Below are 14,892 nucleotides of genomic sequence, written 5' to 3' on the forward strand. Positions count from 1 at the left end.
TCCTCCCGCGCCCCAGCGTCCGCTCGGATCATCCGTGGGTGCGGATGCGTGCAAGTGGCCGACGGTGGGAGAACGCCTCCCCTACGGCCATCCTGCTGCCCTCTGCGTCGTGTCCAATGTCCGCATCGGCGAGCTCCGGGCGGCGCAGGCAAATGTGCGAGCACTAGCCACAGTCGTGTCATAGGTGGCAACGCCGTCGACGGTCGGCAGACGCGAGAGGCCGAGGCCAGGCGCGCCCTCTGGAGGGACCACGTCAGGCGTACGTTGTAGACGGCAGCGAAGATATGGTAAGGTTTGATGAACCACTCTCCGCGACATGCGGTATGGCGGCGAACCGCGGCCGCCTGCACTTCGATCCAATCATAGACAAAACATGGGTCCTCCGGCCCACCCTCGCCCCCAGCGTCGCGGGAGCAGCGCCGAACTCGCTCGATGCGGAGGACGGAACCACCCGTCGCCCGTAGCGGTAGTCTGCGGTGCCAGCGCACGTACAGGCGCGGTGAGCGGCGCGGCGATGCGACCCGGTGACCGACGATGGTTAACTGAAGTGGCCAGCCCACGCGCACGTGCTGGGCCCGCGCGGAATGCGCTTCCGCGCGAACGCAGCCGGGTCGGCCGCGCGTGGGATTGATGGGCTGGGCCCGTGCGCGCGGGGGCCGTGGGATGTGTCGAGGGGCGGCGCCTGACGTAGCGCGTCGGCTAGCGTCGGCAGGGCGGGACGTGGCCAAAGACGTCGGTCCGTGGGAGGGGATGGGAAGGCATGCTCGCCGCGGCGGGCGCCGGCGACGGGGGCGATGGCGACGGCGATGGCGACGGGCGGGCGCAGGCCCCGCCGTCGTCGGCGCGGTGGCAGCGCGGGTGGGCGTGGGGGGCGGGGGGCGCCGAAGGGGGAGGAAGAGTAGATCGCGGTTAACCCCCGGGCACATGACGGGTTATCTCTTGATGCCGCGGGCGGTTTTATCGCCGACGCCTCGTTGCGCCGGGCAGGGCGTTACCACTCTTACCTAATCCGGCAACGTATTTGAGGCCCAGCGTGCCCACATTGTTCTTCTCGACAAACCAACACCATCCTCCCCGCCCGTCCCCCGCCCCGCCCCGTCCCCTCCAGCACCCCCGCCGGTCTCGCCTGGGCCCAGCAGTTCCGCCCCAGCCACGACAGGCGCCGTCCACGCGCCCGTCACTAGGTGACAAATCGATAACCACCGCAGACGCCCATCGCGGTGCGTTCTCTTTGTCCCTTGAGCTGGCAACGTGGACCGCGCGTTCCGCCTCTGCCTCGCTTCCTCACGCCACCCCACTCGCCACTCACCTCATCTTCTGCCAGCACGGGCGTCCATCTTCGTATCGCGCCGTCCCGAACGTCGCTTTAACCACCAGGGCGGCTCGCTTTTCGCACCAGCCTAACCTCGACCACAGACGCCATGCCCATTAAACAGACCATCACAGCGGCTCAACGGAAGGCCCACCAGGCGCCGAATGCCTCATGCGCCTCGGCTGCTTCCCACGCCGGTCCCCACTCGTCGGATTCGGACGACGACGACCCCATGCACGACACGTCCAAGGGGTCAGTTCTCCGGTACATGACGCTCCGGGATCGATCGTTGCTCACCACACCTTTCATTCCGTCGACAGAGCACGAGCAGAACGCCCCCGCCGCAGCACCGTGCTGGCGGGCGACGCTCGTCGGCCGATCAACGTCGACGATTCCAACTCCGACATGTCTGACGACGACCAGCCTTTGAATGCGAGGTACACACGCCCCGACGACCGCACGCACGCGGCCGTGACTCACACGTCGCGCTCTCTCTTTTCTGTCCAGACGCGGTCAAAGCACCGGGACAAAGCAGCCCGCGGCAAGTGCGTTGGGCGCTACGAAAATCTCCCCACTGCGCAAAGGATCCTCGTCGACCCCGAGCTCGGTTCGCCAGGACGATCCGATGGACGTTGACTTGAAGTGCGTGCGGCGCGGCAGCGTGTCGGTCTCGCGTGGCGCTGACCACGAGTCTATCATCACGCCATCAGCAGGCGGTCCACACGCACCCCCATCGGTCTGGACACGCCCCCCGCGAGCACGCCCCCGTCCAGTCCCTCCAACGGACCACGAACCGACCTCGAGAGCCACTCGCAAGAGGAGACGGCCATGGACACAGACACTGTCGTGAGGTGTGTGGTTCGCATGTACCTGACGTGGCGGTTCTGACCTGCCTCCGCCACTCCTCGGGCCGCACCACACCTCCAGCGCGGTACAAAAGGAGAGCACTGGCTCTGCGCGGGGCGACACCGGAGCTCGACAGCCCCTTTCGAAACCGACATCCACCACCGGGAGCGCGAAAGCGGCGAGCAGCGCCACTCGAACACCCAAGTCCTCGCCAGCAGGCCGCCGCCAGCAGCGTTCTAACGACATGGATGTGGACCATCAGAGGTCTGTGCGCTGACATCTGTGACTGTTCTTCGTCTGACTTTCCTGCCTGGAGCAGCACGAGCACCGAGGAGAAGAACTCTGCAGCCCGTGCACTGACGGAGGCGGTGAAGCACATCTCGTGCCACACATGGCCGCCCTGTGCAGTGTGCGCTCGCATCGCCGGCCTCACCCCCGCGCAGCTCGCCGAGATCGTCAACCAACACAACAAGGCGTACCTCGAAGAGGCCAAGATACGCAAAGCTCTCGCGGAGAAGATCGCAGAAACGATGCTGCGCGCGTACCCGCCCCCGCCACCCCCGCTCACCGTCGCCGCGACCACGGCCACGGCGCACACCGTGCGGCCTTTGACCGGCGTCATCCTCCCCAACTCCTCTCAATCCGCTGGGGCTGGGCCTTCTGGACCCGACTCTTCGCCCGCCAACGGTTCACGCGCGGCGCCTGCGTCGGCGTCGGCTTCGGTGCCCCGCGCTACCCCCGCTCCCACGGCGTCCTACCCCGACATACCGACCTCCGTCTACGGCCCAAACTACGAGCCCAGCGACTACCCGATGAAGCCCCTCTACCTCTCCGCCGGGTACGCTGGCGGGAACCAGCTGCTGCATCCCGGCCCCAGCCCGTCCGCCAACCGGGCCATGGCCCCGCCCCCGCTCCTCCCCGGGCGCGGCCCGTTGACCACCCAGCCCCTGCAGCGCCAACAACAACAGCAACAACAGCAACCACCACCCCCAGGCGCGCTCCCGATGGGCGCGCTCCTCCCGCCCTCGCGCGCGATCACCGTCCCGCGCCCGGGCACGATCACCGTCCCGCCGCTGCGGGTGACGAGCACGGTGGACGGCGGCGGCGCGGGGCCGCTGCCGGTGGGCGCGCGCCTGCCGGCGACGATGCGGCAGCCGGCGGCGCTCCGGCAGCTGCTGTACTCGCGAGGGCCCGCGAACCGCAACGCGCAGGCGTCGTCGTCCGCGATGCGCGTGGAGGACATGGAGCCCGTCGGGAACCCGTACGCGCGCGGCTTCCCGGGGCGGCTCGCCGCGCCCGGGGCACCTGGCGGGGCGGGCGACGCGCCGGGGCCGGGGCCTGCGGGGGGCGAGGGCGGCGTGCCGGGCGGGGCGGGGCTGGGACTGGGGCCAGGGCTGGGGCGGGGCAAGGGCGTGCGGAAGGTGATGCGCGCGAAGCGGTACAACCGGAAGAAGCGGGAGGAGTGGCCGCCGCAGGGGTGGATCCCGATCTGGGAGGAGGAGCGGCCGCGGATGTGGGGCGAGCACACGATCCCGGACGAGGTGCCGACCGGGGAGGTGTACGACCACCTCAAGCGCCGGTTCGACCTCAAGAGCGCGGGGATGTGCGCGTGGGTGGGGTGCAAGCCGGCGGACCCGGACAGCCCGGAGTACAAGATGCTGAAGCGGCACGTGGAGACGGTGCACCTCGGCCTGAAGCTCGTCTGCCAGCAGTGCGGGGTGCGCAAGCGGGCGGACAACCGGCGGAAGGCGACGCACAAGCGCGGGTGCCCGGAGCGCGAGCGCGAGGAGGCGGAGGCGGCGGCCGCGGCGGTCGCGAAGGCGGCGCGGCCGCGGCTCGTGCCGGACATGGGGATCGCGATGGGCGAGATGGTGGTGTCGCTCGAGCTGGGGCCGCAGCCGGCGGAGGCGGAGATGGAGGAGGACGAGCTCGCGGACGACGACCCGATGGCGGAGGACGGCGAGGGGGGCGAGGAGATGGAGATGGAGATGGAGGACGAGGACGAGGACGCGCTCGAGGAGGAGGTGGACGAGCTCGAGGACGACCAGCTGTACGAGTCCGAGGACGAGTAGGCGGAGACGGGCGACGGAGGACGGTGGGTTGGAACGGACGGGGCGAAACGGACCCCTCGACGAAGGCTACAACGCACAATTTGGTTCCGCGCGCTGGGCATACTACTGCTGTCCGCTACGCTTTCGTGCACATGCTGTACATATCGCTTGTCTACATGCTCTCCCCTTATCTATCTATCTCTGCGAACACCCCGACCGGGGCACTCGGCACTGGGGGCGGCCAGGAAATAACCTCCCGTGTGGTTTTCTGGACCTCGCGGGGTTCGAACTCTGCGCGATCCCATATCTGGTCTGGGGGCGCGCGCCGCGAACCCAGACCGGTCCAGGCGGGCGGCCGCGGGAAAAACGTCAACCGCGCCGTTCCGACACCGTTCCGCTGGTTCGACTCCCTTACTTGACCTTTTCCTTCCTCGACCCATACCTCCAGAGTCCAGAACTCCGCCACCGGAAACGCCGCGGCTGGCTGTATGCGTTGGCTTCGGGCTTGCGCTCGTACCACAGGTCCGTTGCTTCCTTCCTTTGAGCCCCTCGTTGTCTTCTCGAACGGGCGCGAGGGCGCTTGGTGACCAAGAGCGGGACTCTTTTATGTTGGTTCTTCAAGCCCCAGGATCCGCACCTCGAACGTTCCAACGCGGAGAACAACGATGCAACCCGTCAAGCCCTTTTGCGGCCTCCACTGGGCCGTTGCTCGGAAAAGGTGTGCCCACCACACCTCGGCTGCGCTCGGCTCGGGCTCGGCAACCGATTGCCCCGCCACACCCATTGTCGACCTCGACGAGAACAAACAGGCCCCGGCCCCAATGCCCCTGAAGCTCGACGCTTGAAGCCCTAGTACGCCCGTTCAAGCGGCGCGGACGCAAGGCGCCGAGCTGGTCGTGGGTGGGCGGCGGTATATATGCGACCTGGGTGAACGGTCGGCCGGCGCTCTCCTCTGCTTCGATCCTTCCCTCTTCCACCCTCTTCCACCCACTTCCACATCCGCATCTTCACTATCATGCCCTGGCATTCGCAGCCCGTCGAAATCGAGGACGACGGGGACCGCGGGCCATCGCTCGCGAGCAAGACTGGGCAGGCGGCCTCATTGGCATTGGGGACGCCGTCGTCAAAGTACGTCCACTGACCACCAACCACCACCGCCACCCGAAGTGCCCGCGCGCCTCACTGACGTCTACCTCTCCCGCGCTCTCTTCGCAGGAACCCTCGACGCGCCCTGCAACGGTCCGCGACCTGCAGCCAGTTCCCCGCGGGGGTGGCCAAGAAGTCGAAACCCGCCGCGCTCGCGAGGAGCCGGACCAGCTGGAGCCGGAGCCGGAGCCGGGCCGCGGGCCCCGGTGCGTGGGCGGAGAAGCCTGACCATGTGCGCTCTGTTGCTGCTGCTGCGACGGACGAGTCCGTCCAACGGTGCGTGCGGTCTTGCGCTCTTTAGATATGTTATTTTGACCGTCTGACATGTTCGCAGCGGCGCGCCGCCCACTGGGGCTCCGGCCGTGGTTGCGGCTCGTGTCGGCTTTGTATTCGATGGCCGAGGACCCGATGTGCGCTCTGGTCCCGACACAGCACGGTCCCCGTCCGTAGACGAGCGAAGGGACGAACACCCCAGCATTTGGTGAGTAACGCCGTCCCTCCCTTTCGTCCACAGCACGATTACTCAGTTTTTCCGCAGCGAAGCGCAAGCGCCGAGTTCTCCGACCCCCAGTGCGAAATCTAGCCCCCCTGCTTCGAGCGTGGCGTGCGCGGCGCGGCGCGGGCGCCGTACGAAGGGGATGCTCTCCTTGCCGGACAGGCAGATCGGGAACCAGTGAGTGTTGGGGCTTTGTCGTTGAGTGCTATGCCCGTTTCTTCCCCGGGCCACGCGCAGGAAACTTCCTCGATTGTGGGTCATGTGGGTCTGCGTGGTAGTATGTTTGGCGCCTTCACGTACAACGGAAATTCCAGGGCGTCCTCGGCGCCACTTATTCATGCGGAGCGCCGCCTGTACTCCATGTAAGATCGTATCGTTTAGGGATTGTTTGCCCGCACGTCAATAGACCCATACTATGATACATCTGTATGCGTGCTGATGAGGTGTCGAAAGGGGAGCTGCACAGCACAACCTTTCCTGCAACAGACTCAACCGCCCATCCTATGCACTCCTCGAGGCGGAGTGGAATGGGGTTCCACCAGAAGGAGAACCGGCCCCACATGCACAAGTACGTCCCCACTCGTGTGTACCTCTCTCAAGCCCCAGCTCCCCTCACAGGTCCACCGTCGCCCAGAATCCGCCGTCGTCACTGTTCCTCTGCGAGCTTTCCGGACTTCAGCGACTTCCCGAACTTCTTCGGGTACCCCGCGCCCGCGGCGAGTGATCCACGACCGGCGTGCAGCACCACGTCGCCGCTCTCCTCCTCTCCAGCGCCGTCCGCCAAGACAGTACGTGGTCGCAGCTCGTTGCTGTCCTCGCACTGGCCTGATATGGGCCGTGCGAAGGGCAGACGATGGATCGGATCGCTCGATGGCATCGGTCTCGCACAGCGTCCTCCTTCCTGCCCCGGTGGGCATCGCTCGCCCTGCTCCAGCGACAATATGGCGAACACAATGGACCCCTGGGCGCTCGGCGGACAGCCTTTTCTCTCCGCGATAATCACGAGCGACAACAGGGACGTCGTGCCCGTCAAAGGCTTCGTTGCCCCCCGAGACCGGTGCATGCGCTGCGGGTGCATGCCCGGTGTCAGCGCACTCATGAAATGCGGCGGGCGCATCGTCACCAAGTACTGCAGCCACGAATGCCAGAAGACGGACTGGGCCGCCCACAAGTCAGTCTTCCCGCACTCCCAGCCGCTACCAAGCACCCGGGCTCACCTCGCGCAGAGCCGTGTGCGTGGCGGGGCTGCAGCACCGCGGGCTCTGCTCGGACAACGCCGCCGCCGGCTTCCGCTGCCCCGTGCAGACCGCGGCCGCGATGCGCGACTGGGCGGAGCACTTCCGGTACGCGATCACGCTCGCCTGCGACGCCGTCGTCCACGCGACGCGCGCGCAGACGGGCGAGCCCGTCGCCCGCCTCCTCACCCCCTTCCACTACTTCTGCCTCGAGATCGCCCCGGCCCCGGCCCCAGGGCCCGCGCGCCCGCCGACGGCGCGCTTCGCGGTGCGCACCCACGCGTGGAGCAAGGTCGTCCTCCCGCAAAACGCCGGCCTGCGCCTCCACGGGGAGGTCTGGGGCCGCGCGCAGGACATGCGCCCGCACGCGCTCCTCAGCTGCTTCCCGGTCGTCATCTGGTCCCCGGAGCTCCGGCACATCCTCGTGGGGACGTACCCGGTCTACCGCCTCCGCCCGGACGCGGGCGGGCGGGAGCGGAGGCTGGAGGAGGAGGACAAGCTGGTGATGGAAGACGCCCTGCACCTCTTCGCGCACGTCGTTGGGTACAAGAACGACGGGCCGGATCGGCTTATGGTGGGGCCGCCGAAGAAACCGTGGAAGCTGCCTGTGGTGGGGTACGTGCGGCGCAATGGGAACAAGTGGGCGGTGAAGGAGGCAAAGGATTGGGATTGGGACCGTTGGCCGGGCCGCGCTCACATTTCGCCCCCCTGTCAAACCGATCTGAAGACGTCGGAGATCATTCGACGGTTTAGAGAGCTTGTGGAGGTGCCGTGAAGGTGAAATTTTATATAAGTTTGACTAGTAGACTTTCTGGAACCAAGAGCTCCTAGCTTTACAGGTTATCTCAATTCCAGTGTAATATAATACAAGAGATATGCCAAGCCGTGTTTTCCGAATATCTGATGTCGGCGTTGTCGTGAGCTAGTGGAGGAAGCTGTGCAATCCGAGTCAAGCATCCGACCATAGTACTATTTCCCGCCCTCCAGGGCATCTGTTCCAACGACGCTCTTTTTCTTCCGCTCTACAACCTAAATCCTTGTGGTAATTCATGTAGATCACGCTAACATACGGCTCTTCGTTAAAAAAGGACGACCAAGAAAAAGCATATCCAAGATTCAGAATCTCGCCATCACGTGACTGGCGCGCGCGACGCGCCACACACGAGCGCCCAGGCCTGCCACCTGCAGTTGGACTGCGTTCATCTGCTCCTCTCCTTCATCCGCCTTCTCCGCTCCACGGTTGCCCCCAGCTTTACGCCGAAAAGCAAGCACACACATCAACACGCATACACCCATGATTCTCACACCCGCCACTGCTCCCCCACCCCTTTATTCTGTCCACCCGCCTGCGGCCTCCGCATCTACCTCAGGTGCATCGTCCACTCAGGGTCGCGGCATGAACCTGGAGCCGCCCCTCGAACTCCCCTCTGCAAACTGCGCCGTACAGCCCCAAGATGCCTTCTTTCGAGACCTGAAAGTGCCGACGGTGGTCCTCGACACCCCGACCGTGCCGCCCACCATGGCTGCCGCGCTCTCCCTCTCTCTCCTCGGGCACACGCTCTTCCTCAAGAACCAGGTGCCTTTGTGAGTCCGTGGCCTCTCTGTACTGCGCGCGCGAGGGTTTTGACGCCCGTGCCCGCAGCCCGGTCGCGCAGCTCTCGCGCATGCCCGTGGGGAGGTCCAACCCGAAGGTCGCCAGGCAGCGCGACGAGCTCGTCGCGAGCCTCGACACCCTCGCGTCCCACCTCCAGACCACCTTCGTCGCCCTCTCCACGGCGTACGCCCGGTGCCGGCTCGCGAAGGGCAGGGCGGCGTCCGTCGGCGCGGGGCGGAACGAGGGCGAGAGCGAGAGCGAGAATGCGCGGCCGGAGGCGAGCGTCGCGACAGGGGCAGGGGCGCAGGGCGCGGACGAAGGCGGGCTCACGCACGCGCATCTCGTGTTCGTGCTGGGGCCTAGCGCGAATGCGGCGCGGGCGAGGATCGTGCTGACGATCGACGGGATTCAGGTGCGGGTGTGGGGCGCGCGGGAGGAGGCTGACGGGGAAGAGGGTGGTGAGAGCGAGGAGGAGAGCGACATGGACGACTCAGAAGACGAAGACGCCTCGGAAGACGACTCGGATGAAGACGACGACGATGAGCAAGGAGAGGACGACGACGACGAAGCGACCGACGAGACCAGCGACATCGAGTCCTCCGACGCTGGCTCGGGCCCACCTCCCTCACGCAGCCCGTCGCCCGCCTCCCCGCTCGTCCGGTCGCAAGCCCCGTCCCCCGAGGTCCTCCCCTCGCCGCCCACCACCACGACGCCCTACGCCACCAGTTCGTTCACCATCATCCCGCCCACCACCCTCCCCACCGCGTCCACCTCCGCGTCCCGCATACAGCAAGCGCTGCCGAGCCCCCCCTCGCACGACCCCTCTCCGCCGCCACGCTCTCCGTCCGCACCGGCGTCCCCTGCAACGGCGGCGCTCTCGTACGCGGAGGAGCAGCGCGCGCTGCGCACGGCCGAGCGGCTCCTCTCGCGCACGCTCATGAACGCGTGGGTCGACGGCGAGGGGGACATGTCCAGCGAGCTCGGTGCGTTCCTCTTCCTCTTCTTCTTCCCCTGTCCCCGCCCCCTGTCCCCCCGCTCTGCGTGTCTGTGTGTCCCCTCGCTCCGTCCGCCGTCCTGACCCTCACGTCCCCCCAGCCCCGACGCAAACGCACGTCTTCCTCCGCGCCCCGCGCCGCTTCGCGCACCCCGCGTGGAGCGCGCGCCAGAACCTCGCGCGCGCGCTCGACGGCGCGCTCGCCGCATTCCTCGAAGACGTCCACGCCGTGCCGTCCGCGGCCGGCAAGAGCAAGGGCAAGCCGAAGGCGGGCCGCGGCGTGCGCACGGAGGGCGCGTGGATAGGGTGTCAGGGCGGGTCCGCGTTCGCTGCGAGGCGGAGAGCGGAGGAGGGGCGGGTCCGGGAGGGGGAGCGAGAGGTGGGAGACGAGGACGAGGACGGCGAGGAGATCTGGTGGGCATGGGAAGGCAAGATCGTCGGGTTTGCGGACTGGTGAGGCACTGTCGGTGAGCGGTGCTCGGTCTCTCCACGACGAACACTGCGCATTCAAGAGCATAGGCCACCCCCCACACTGTTCGCAATCCACCCTTGAGTGCACTTCATATTCATCATCTAGCACCGTCAGTCCGAGAACAACATATATTACATTCAGCATCGAAGTCTTCAGCGTCAGTTCAGCAGGTTAATTTCGAGTGCGGGAGAACATCCTCAGTTCACAAATCACAAATCGAGGTCCACCAGCGTCGGCGGCATCTTCCCGGAGAGCATCCCCCTGTCGTGCTTCTCAATCGCCGCCTGCAGCTCCCCGCATATCCCGTGGCTGAGGTGGGCGAGGTCTTCCGTCCCGTGGATGATGCTCCGCCCGTACGTCGCGTACTCCACCTCGAGGTCGACGAGCCGGTTGAAGTGCTCGATGCTGCGCGCGCGCGCGCGTCAGCCACCAGCGGTGAGGGAGAAACAGGGAGAAGCGCGCACCTCTCCTCCCGGAGCTCGTCCAGGTCGGCCGCGGCGTCCTGGAGGAGCTCCATGCGTCCGGCCTGGGCGTCGTCGCGCACGCTTTCGAACTTGCCACCGAGGGTCTCGATGACGGCCTGTGGCAGAGGCTGGGCGTCAGGCGGGCGCATACGACGCGGTCGGGCAAGGGCGCACGCACCTCGTTGATCTTCTTGAGGACGGCGATGATTTCCTCCATGGGGTCTTTCCTACGCGTCTCGGCTGCGACGGGCTCCTCGAAGTCTTCGTCATCTGTGCGGGTGAAGCCTGTCGCCTTGCGGCGAATGCTCGTGGGGATCTTTGACGGTGTTGAGCCTGCCGCAGAGGTCAGTGGCTGGAAGTGGTAAATGAGGCACTCGAAGGCTTACTTGACGATGCATGCGAGATCCGTTTCCCTGGCATAGGCTCGATGCGCAGTGGGGACGCCGGACGTCTCTCGTCCACTTTTGAGGCGAATCTGACCAGGCGCTGAGGTCCGCGCGTGTCGCGGGGAGGTGGCCGCTCCTTATGGGGGATGGCTACGTTTACTTGCAGATTCCCGTCAGCAGCGCGGACTTCGTTGACGGTGGGTTCTACCGGAGACTGAGAGGCCTTCGGCGGAGGCGGGGGTGGCAGTGGAGAAAGCCTCTCCTTTGAAGGGATAGTATATTTATGGTTCATGGACTCTGGACTTGACGGGTCTAGAGTAAGATCGATGATGATGGCCTTCTTGGGCTTTGGTAGAGGGGGCGGAGCTTGGCGAGTCTGTGTAGCCTTGACGTCAGGAGACGATATGCACCGTGTAAGAACTCCACTCACCGGAGGAGTTAGTATGCGAAAGTCCGAAGTCGTGTGGGGATCATTGGAGCGGTCTAGCTGCTCGCTGAAAAGGGCGGTGTCGCCAGCAGGAGGCGAAGTCCGCGGGACTTTGACGTTTGGAACGGTCTCTAGCTGTGTGAGAGTTGGCGGTTCCCCGCCGTGCTGATCGGACAGTGAGGAGAGACCGAGGTCAGCTGCTGCGTCCCATGGAGTTTTACTTCCAGACTTTGACTTCATCGATGAATGAGCATCCCGTTCAATTACCTGAAAACACATCAGTCGTCTCCCTTGAACGCGAAGATAGATTGTACCGGAGGAGGAAGGCAAGCGTCATTCTTGGCAACCGGCGGGGCGTCGGAAGAATCTCCAACTTCTTCGATAGACGGTTGAGGTTCATTGAACTCATCGGGGTCAGCCTGAGCGCTGTCTTCGTTCACGAACTGTGCGAAGGCATAAGCATAGGACGCGGGAAACAACAACCTACTAACAGTTATGTCTGTGTTTTCCGCAAGCAGATCGGAGCTTAGCTCCAGCCTGAAGTGACCATGTTCCCTGTCATCGGATTCCCACAGCGTTGGACCGGAGACGTCCACTTCGCTTGGTTTAGCCGTCGATCCAGCCGGTTTCTTTGTATCTGCATCGGGTGGCGAGTTAGTCTCCTTATCGCTCTTCTTGGGGTCCGGATCCGCCGCGGGCTCGTCGGGTGGACCTTTGTGCGTCTTGCGCGGTCGAGGCGGAACGCGGAAGCCTCTTGCTGGCACTGGAGGTCTTTTCTTGGGAGCCTTGGGCGCCGCGTTCGTATCCACCGGCGCGTCTACAATTCCACACTTGTCGGCTTCGGCTTCCACCTTCGATCTCGATTTCTGCGTCGCATCGGTGATCGCAGGTTTTGTACCTTGCGGATCGTCGTCCCGTGTCGCGTCTTTGTGCTCATCTGTTGTTTTCGTTTCCTTCATCGCCTTCGTCATCTGGCCTTCTTTCTTCACGGTTTTCTTCGCACCGGCTCGAGTTGTGTACTTCTTCGTTAACGCAGTAGGGGAGCCTTGTGTCGGAGCTTTGGTTGGAGCAGCAACAGAAGCGACAGGAAGCTCGTCATAGTCGATCCAGAGATCAGACTTCGGTCCCAGCTCAGAGCCATCAGGGTGTGGGGAAGACGTTTTGCCCTTCGCACGGTATCTCTTCCCGGCGCGCACAGTGGGTTTCAGCAGTTTGTCAGCGTCCGAAGCAGCAAGCAGCAGTATAGTGTTGTCGTCGTCGAGCACAGCGGGAGCTTGTAAGTCGTTTATAGAGGAGCTTCGAGCTCGCTTTGTTCGCTGAGGTGGTGGCATCATATCGTCTGGAACTTGTGTTTCGGATGACCTTGCTCTCTTCAGGGGCTTTGGGATGACAGTTAACGCTTCTCCAGTCTTGCGAAGTCCCTGTTTGACGGGTCTTCGCACCGCCGGACTGGGAGAGCTGGACGGAGGAGCTGGAGGAAGAATGAGCCCTGACCAAATCTTCAAATCGTTGTGTACTGACCTAAGTCGTCAAATACTTGGTTCGCCCGCAGAGCAGCTATGGAGATGGAAGGCCTGACGAGAGCAATGGGGGCGGAGGGGTTATACAACGGATCAGAAATAGCGTGACATTCGATGTCCGGGAGGGCAGAGCGTGTAGAGAGAGATCTTTTGAGAGTTGAATTAGGCGCAGCGGGTGGAGACGAGACCGCGGCGTTGAAATCTGGAGCAGGGATCTCCCTGCGAGAAGAAGGAAGCGGTGCATTCTTGATGGTGGGTTTTTGTCGGTTTGGAGGACTGGCAGTGACGAGTTCGTTGAGGAATGGTTGCAAGACTAGAGAAACCGGAACGATGGAGGGAGGGTTGCGTTCAGGTCCTTCAGGTTCAGGTTCATCGAAAGTAGATCGAGTGGATAGGGCTATTTTCGCTGTGCGTCCGGTTCGCTTTGGTGGAGAATCGTCGTCAGAGTCCAAGATTACAGCTCCCAGGCCACCGCGAGCTAGGCGAGCAGAAGCATTTGTCGTGAAGCTTGGAACCATAGGCAATCTTCCGCGTATGCGCACCAGTGAAGCGGTTCGATGTTGTGAAGGCCGAGGTCTTGCTGAAGGAGAACTAGACAGCTCAGAGAGATCAGTCAAATCCGAGTCCATAGTGTTGTTGCGTTGAGGCTCGTCGATGTCGATATCGTCCTTATCGTGCGGATCTTGAACCATAGAGCGAGAGACTTCATCATCGCCGAAGTCTTCGATGGGCGAGGATGACTGGTCGAAGGGCTTGGGTATTTCAGTGGTGTGTTCAAAGCCGTTTGCCGATTGAATATCGTCGCTGAGAACGTCGGTTGCGTAAACTGTGCCATCATGAGTCGTAGTTCGCCAGAGCAGTGTGAAAACTTACACTTCTGCACGTCCTCGATTCTCTGATCATCTAGTTAGCAGATAGGTCTTACTCTGGAGTAGGAGTCTCACTTCTGTTTGGCTGAGCCTTTGCACAAGCTTCCCTTCGCCATTGACCTCAAGATAAGCAGCGTGCGTCGCTAGGGACTGTTTTTGAGGGCGAGGGGACCGGATGTGTACAAGACTTTCCTAATAAATCATGTTAGAAACGTCAAGCGTGTATATCAGATCACAAACCAGCGTTCTGCAGCGTATGGTTTGTCGGAAACGTGACTCTTCCTGGGCTGGAAAGGTGAACAGCACCTTATGCTCTGTAGCAGGCGTCATTTTCAGATGATCTTTTCCTAACCGTGGCGGCGCATTGAGAACAACCGATACACGGGTAGCATCACTTGCTACTTTGCCAATATCAATCGTGACGACGGTATCATATCCGATCTCCAGCGTGTCGAACTGATCTTCCTATTTGCAGGGGTTATGAGGATCGCACAAACATTGACGAACACGACGACTCACTCCAGGAAGCAACACATTCACCAGAAAGGTCTTCTCGTCCATGTAAATCCGATCAGTGGTATACTTTTCCCCGCAGACTAGAGTCTCTTCGACTGAAAATGGCTGAGGGCTGCAACAACACAGATTCAGTGCACATCGTTCACAATGCTGAAGATGTGCTTACAAACACAAATCGCTTTGAGCTGCGAGGACGTCGATAATCTGTACGGAAGTTTCATCCCATTTGCTCGTAGAAACGTTGTCAAGGATATTGCATATTTGCTCAGCGGCACCCTTATAGTCCAAAGGGGATGTAGACTTGAATACAGAGCTGATGAACGAAGATCTTTGAGCACGACCGGCTGCGCAATCATTCGTGGAGGGCAAAGCTCGAGCCACGATGTTCAAAAGGCATTCGAGAGGAAGGTAGTCTAGGTAGACGTCACGCCGGGGTTTCCAAAGATTGCAAAGAACTACGTGCCTCGTGTCCCCCATATGCAGGATCCCAAACGCGGTCCTCCAAGTACTGATGTATCTCGCAGTCGGCGTTGGTTCGCCGGATATGAGGCTGATGCATCGCAT

General features: G+C 63.1%; 5 protein-coding genes across 5 annotated transcripts; 4 read left to right on the top strand and 1 right to left on the bottom strand.

Moving 5' to 3' along the window:
• Nucleotides 1–1,421: 1,421 nt before the first annotated feature.
• BXZ73DRAFT_100269 (uncharacterized protein) lies at nt 1,422–4,230 on the top strand (the record flags this gene model as incomplete). Its single annotated transcript, XM_048014528.1, has 6 exons — nt 1,422–1,564; nt 1,633–1,749; nt 1,820–1,954; nt 2,026–2,163; nt 2,240–2,422; nt 2,478–4,230. 6 exons carry the CDS (start codon nt 1,422–1,424, stop codon nt 4,228–4,230), a joined length of 2,469 nt encoding a protein of 822 aa, XP_047879145.1.
• A 994-nt stretch (nt 4,231–5,224) lies between these two features.
• BXZ73DRAFT_100270 (uncharacterized protein) lies at nt 5,225–6,032 on the top strand (the record flags this gene model as incomplete). The annotated part of the gene is made up of 4 exons (XM_048014529.1): nt 5,225–5,337; nt 5,425–5,631; nt 5,690–5,836; nt 5,894–6,032. 4 exons carry the CDS (start codon nt 5,225–5,227, stop codon nt 6,030–6,032), a joined length of 606 nt encoding a protein of 201 aa, XP_047879146.1.
• Nucleotides 6,033–6,804: 772 nt separating this feature from the next.
• Nucleotides 6,805–7,861, top strand: BXZ73DRAFT_100271 (uncharacterized protein; the record flags this gene model as incomplete). Its single annotated transcript, XM_048014530.1, has 2 exons — nt 6,805–7,022; nt 7,078–7,861. 2 exons carry the CDS (start codon nt 6,805–6,807, stop codon nt 7,859–7,861), a joined length of 1,002 nt encoding a protein of 333 aa, XP_047879147.1.
• A 519-nt stretch (nt 7,862–8,380) lies between these two features.
• BXZ73DRAFT_45066 (uncharacterized protein) lies at nt 8,381–10,131 on the top strand (the record flags this gene model as incomplete). Its single annotated transcript, XM_048019444.1, has 5 exons — nt 8,381–8,670; nt 8,729–8,899; nt 8,963–9,335; nt 9,471–9,663; nt 9,776–10,131. 5 exons carry the CDS (start codon nt 8,381–8,383, stop codon nt 10,129–10,131), a joined length of 1,383 nt encoding a protein of 460 aa, XP_047879148.1.
• A 224-nt stretch (nt 10,132–10,355) lies between these two features.
• Nucleotides 10,356–14,887, bottom strand: BXZ73DRAFT_76654 (uncharacterized protein; the record flags this gene model as incomplete). Its single annotated transcript, XM_048022488.1, has 14 exons — nt 10,356–10,551; nt 10,611–10,726; nt 10,789–10,943; nt 10,997–11,372; nt 11,427–11,657; nt 11,738–11,866; nt 11,915–12,894; nt 12,945–13,769; nt 13,817–13,838; nt 13,888–14,004; nt 14,053–14,277; nt 14,332–14,440; nt 14,495–14,672; nt 14,788–14,887. 14 exons carry the CDS (start codon nt 14,885–14,887, stop codon nt 10,356–10,358), a joined length of 3,759 nt encoding a protein of 1,252 aa, XP_047879149.1.
• Between the last annotated feature and the right edge of the window lie 5 nt (nt 14,888–14,892).

Source organism: Epithele typhae (assembly GCF_022376455.1).
Source record: "Epithele typhae strain CBS 203.58 chromosome Unknown BXZ73scaffold_16, whole genome shotgun sequence".
In the NCBI taxonomy this organism is placed as follows: Eukaryota; Fungi; Basidiomycota; class Agaricomycetes; order Polyporales; family Epitheliaceae; genus Epithele; species Epithele typhae.